Source organism: Colobus angolensis, unplaced genomic scaffold (assembly GCF_000951035.1).
Source record: "Colobus angolensis palliatus isolate OR3802 unplaced genomic scaffold, Cang.pa_1.0 Scaffold11, whole genome shotgun sequence".
In the NCBI taxonomy this organism is placed as follows: Eukaryota; Metazoa; Chordata; class Mammalia; order Primates; family Cercopithecidae; genus Colobus; species Colobus angolensis.
Window position 1 is genome coordinate 2278540 of NW_012112030.1, and position 3982 is coordinate 2282521.

General features: G+C 48.9%; 1 protein-coding gene across 6 annotated transcripts in view; it reads left to right on the plus strand.

Annotated features, from left to right (window-relative positions):
• The window catches only part of CD4 (CD4 molecule), a 33353-nt gene that overhangs the window by 5313 nt on the left and 24058 nt on the right, over positions 1 to 3982 (plus strand). The window contains exon 2 of one of the 6 annotated variants that reach the window (XM_011952091.1): positions 316 to 355. The exons of the other annotated variants lie outside the window; for them this stretch is intronic. Within the exon in view, the coding sequence (XP_011807481.1) occupies positions 336 to 355 (20 nt within the window). The 5' untranslated portion in view covers positions 316 to 335. The remainder of the gene's footprint in view (positions 1 to 315; positions 356 to 3982) is intronic. 6 annotated transcript variants of the gene reach the window in all.

Consider the following 3982-nt stretch of genomic DNA (forward strand, 5'->3'; position numbering starts at 1 on the left):
GGCCTCCCAAAGTGCTGGGATTACAGGCTTGAGCCACCGCGCCCGGCCTGGGCATAGCATTTCATGGTGTGTATCTCCGAGCATCCAGTTAGGGGTGTGCAAGTTTAGTTTGTTACCAGCTGATGTTGTGAAGTCCCAAATTGTTGGTGCCACAAACAAAAAATTGGACATGACACACACAAATAGCAAAACAGCAAAAAGTTTATTAAGCACGGTACAATACACTATGGATCGAGGATGACCTGCGAATGGTGTCAGCATTGGTTTGTTATATTTCATGCCTTTTGTATGTGTTTTTTTCTCTTCTTCCTCAAGCTGCCTAATCTTTAGCTGGTATGTGCCTTTTGATTGACAGGTGAGTTGCTTAGTTTCCTGGCCTCTGTGTGCTCGTGTGTCACTTCCTTCCCATAATTTTAAGTACATGCATGATATGCACTCTGTATGCATGAACCTTAAGTAGCCAATTACTATATGGGGTCATTTTTTTTTTTTTTTTTTTTTTTTGAGGTGGAGTCTCACTCTGTAGCCCAGGCTGGAGTGCAGTGGCCGGACCTCAGCTCACTGAACCTCCGCCTCCTGGGTTCCAAGTGATTCTCCTGCCTCAACCTTTGGAGTAGCTGGGATTCTAGGCCCATGCCACCATGCCCGACTAATTTTGTATTTTTAGTAGAGAAAGCTTTCACCATGTTGGTCAGGCTTGTATCGAACTCCTGACCTCAGGTGATCTACCCACCTAAACCTTCCAAAATGCTGGGATTACAGCTGTGAGCCACCGTGTCCGGCCCTCTATGTCTGTCTTTATCATTTATCTATCTATCTGTCTATCTATCTATCTATCTATCTATCTATCTATCCATCCTTCTTAATCTATTTTATCTATCTTATTCATCATCTATCTAATCTGTCTGTATATTTATCTAATCTATGTATCTAATCTATCAATCTATCATCTAATCTATCTAATCTATTTTATCTATCTATCTATCTATCTACCTACCTACCTACCTACCTACCTGTCTATCTCAAGCACCTACCACATATTAAGCCCTGGCTACCTCCTCTCCCAGGCGGATTGAGTCACTGGAGGCAGCTAACAAGGATGGAGTCACTTTCTTATCTTCTCCTAAACCCCAGTAGGAGGACCGATCCCCCATACCTTCTGAGTGCTCCATTCCTCTCCATGGATTGTGTCTTAGTGCCCAGCAGGAAACACAATCCACCTCCCATGGTTCAAGAGACTGTAAAAAGGGGGTTATTCATAGAGGTTAAGGGAATCAACCAACTTCTTGAAGCACAGACACAGTTAACAGCAAGAAGAGTCCTGAGGAAGTGAAAATGGTACTTCTGGAACCCAGAGAGTGCTTGCGCTCTGGATAAGGGGCCACCCCACAGAAGTTGTGGAGGGGCAGGGCTGCAGGTGGGGATGAACACACAGCTATTGACAGAAAATATGCCCAGGACAGGGATAGAGTAGGGAAAATATCCCAGCCTCTTTCCCCCACCCTTCCATCTCATCGCTGACAGGCACTTCCCACTGGCCAACCCCAGTTGGTGCTGGAGGGCAAGAGAGCCTATGAGCCATGTGTGGCTGTCAGCCCCTTGGTGGAGAGCCACAGACAGGGCGGAGAGTGGCTGGCAGGGCCCCGGGGGGATGAACAGCATGGATTGGGATGACTTGGCTTCATCTATGCCAGAGCTGGGTGTGTGCACACACTTCAGTGACCCATTTTAGAAACAGAATTAATATGGTGAGTACAGAAAGAAGAAATCAGTGACTTTTCCTCCTCCATACAATTCAATTTGGCTTAAGTTACCCAAAGCCATCCCAAGTCCTCTGTCTGTCTCAGCTGCTGCCAGGCTTGTGGTGGCCACACAGCTGGCCAGACTGTCATCTCTGTCCTCAGGGGGCTCAAGCAGGTGGAGGAGAGTTGAGAAACCAAATCACTACACACAAGGTAGAAGGTGGAACGCACCCAGGAGCATGTCAACGGGGTGCTGTGGGACTTCAGAGTAGGCAGATCGTCACCAAACTTCAATGACAAAAGTGCCACTGGGGGAAAGAAGGACCAAGCTTGGAAGACAGAGTAAGTCTGGAGGCAAGATCCTGTCTCACCAGCAGGGGCCAGGTGCATACTGACCCCTTCCCCAGGCAGTCACCTCTCTGAGCCCGCTTTATATCCTGGGCCTGGATTCAAAGACACCTGGGCACTGCTCCAACCCTCCGTTGAGGTGCTATCTCAGAGCCCTTCCTATAATCACTGCTCCAATCCCATGTCATCTGGTCCCCAGTTACCACATCAAGCTTCCGAAAGCTCTACATAGACCATGTCACATCTCTGCTCAAAAATCAGCAGTGGGTCCCATCACCTCCAGGACAAAGCTCCAGCTCTTCGACCTGCCTGTCAATAGTTGCAATCATGGCCTGCAAAAATTAGCTGGGTGTTGTCATGAAAGGATCACTTGAGCCCAGGAGTTCCAGGCTGCAATGACCTATGATTGCACCACTGCACTCTGGCCTGGGTGACAGAGTGGATCTAAACTAAAAATGAAAAGATTTACAGTCAAGCCCCAAATGCTTTTCCCATACCTTCTTCCACCATCTCCTCCCTGAGCCCTCTCTTTCCTCCAAAGCCTCCTCGCACATCCCTACCATCTTTGCACACCTCAGAATGGGGATGCCTCTCCCCTTTCCTTTCCATCTAACTTATGGTTTTCAAACTTGAGCGTGATCAGTCACCTGGAGATTTATGAAAACCCAGATGACCAGACTCACCCCTAGTTTCTGATTCAGCAAGTCTGGGCTAGGGCCGAGGATTTGCATTTCTAACAAGTTCCCAGGTCATGTTGCCGCTGCTGCTGATCCAGGACTTTGGAAATCGCTCCTCTAACCTACAGCTGTCCATTCCCCAGGGTCCATTCAGAGCCTCTTTGCCTTGCCCCCTCCACCCCCAGTCTCGCCTGCCTGCCAAACACACAGGAATCTCTTCTTCATCCAAACCCTGGACCAACGCCTTCTGCTTGGCCCACTCAGAGGACTTGTAGGGTTGGTCTGATATTGGGCAGAGAAATGGTCCTCTGCTCTTTCTCCCCTGACGTCTCTGAAAGGGGCCTGCCCTCCACACCTGTGGGTATTTCTTGCAAGGTGGAGACTGAGAGACTGAGAAAAGAAATAAGACACAGAGACAAAGTAGAGAGGGAGAAAATTGGGCCCAGGGGACCAGCGCTCAGCAAGTGAAGACCTGCACTGGTGCTGGTCTCTGAGGTCCCTCAGTATTTATTGATCACTATCTTTGTCGGCGAGGGGAATGTGGTAGGGCTAGAGGGTGAAGGTGAGGAGAGGGTCAGCAGAAAAACATGTGAGCAAAGACTCTGGGTCATAAATAAGTTTAAGGAAAGGTGCTGTGCCTGGGTGTGCATATAGGCTAGATTTATGTTTAACTTTACACAAACATCTCAGTGCAGTAAAGAGTAACAGAGCAGTGTTGCCGCCATGATGTATCGCCTCCAGCCATAAGGCAGTTTTCTCCTCTCTCAAAATGGAATGTATGATCGGTTTTATACCGAGTCATTCCATTCCCAGGGACGCGCAGGAGACAGATACCTTCCTCTTATCTCAACCGTATAGAGGCCTTCCTCTTTCACTAATCCTCCTCAGCACAGACCCTTTACAGCTGCGGGGCTGCGGGGCTGTAAGATCTTTCCCTTCCCATGGGGCCATATCTCAGGCTGTCTCAGGGGGGAAATCCTGGACAATACCCCAGCTTTCTCAGGCAGGGGTTCCTGCAGCTTTCCACAGTGCATTGTGTCTCTGGTTAATAGAGAATGGAGAATGGCGATGACTTTCACCAAGCATACTGCCTGCAAAGAACTTTTTTTTTTTTTGAGATGGAGTCTGGCTGTCACCCAGGCTGGAGTGCAGTGGCGTGATCTCGGCTCACTGCAAGCTCTGCCTCCCGAGTTCACGCCATTCTCCTGCCTCAGC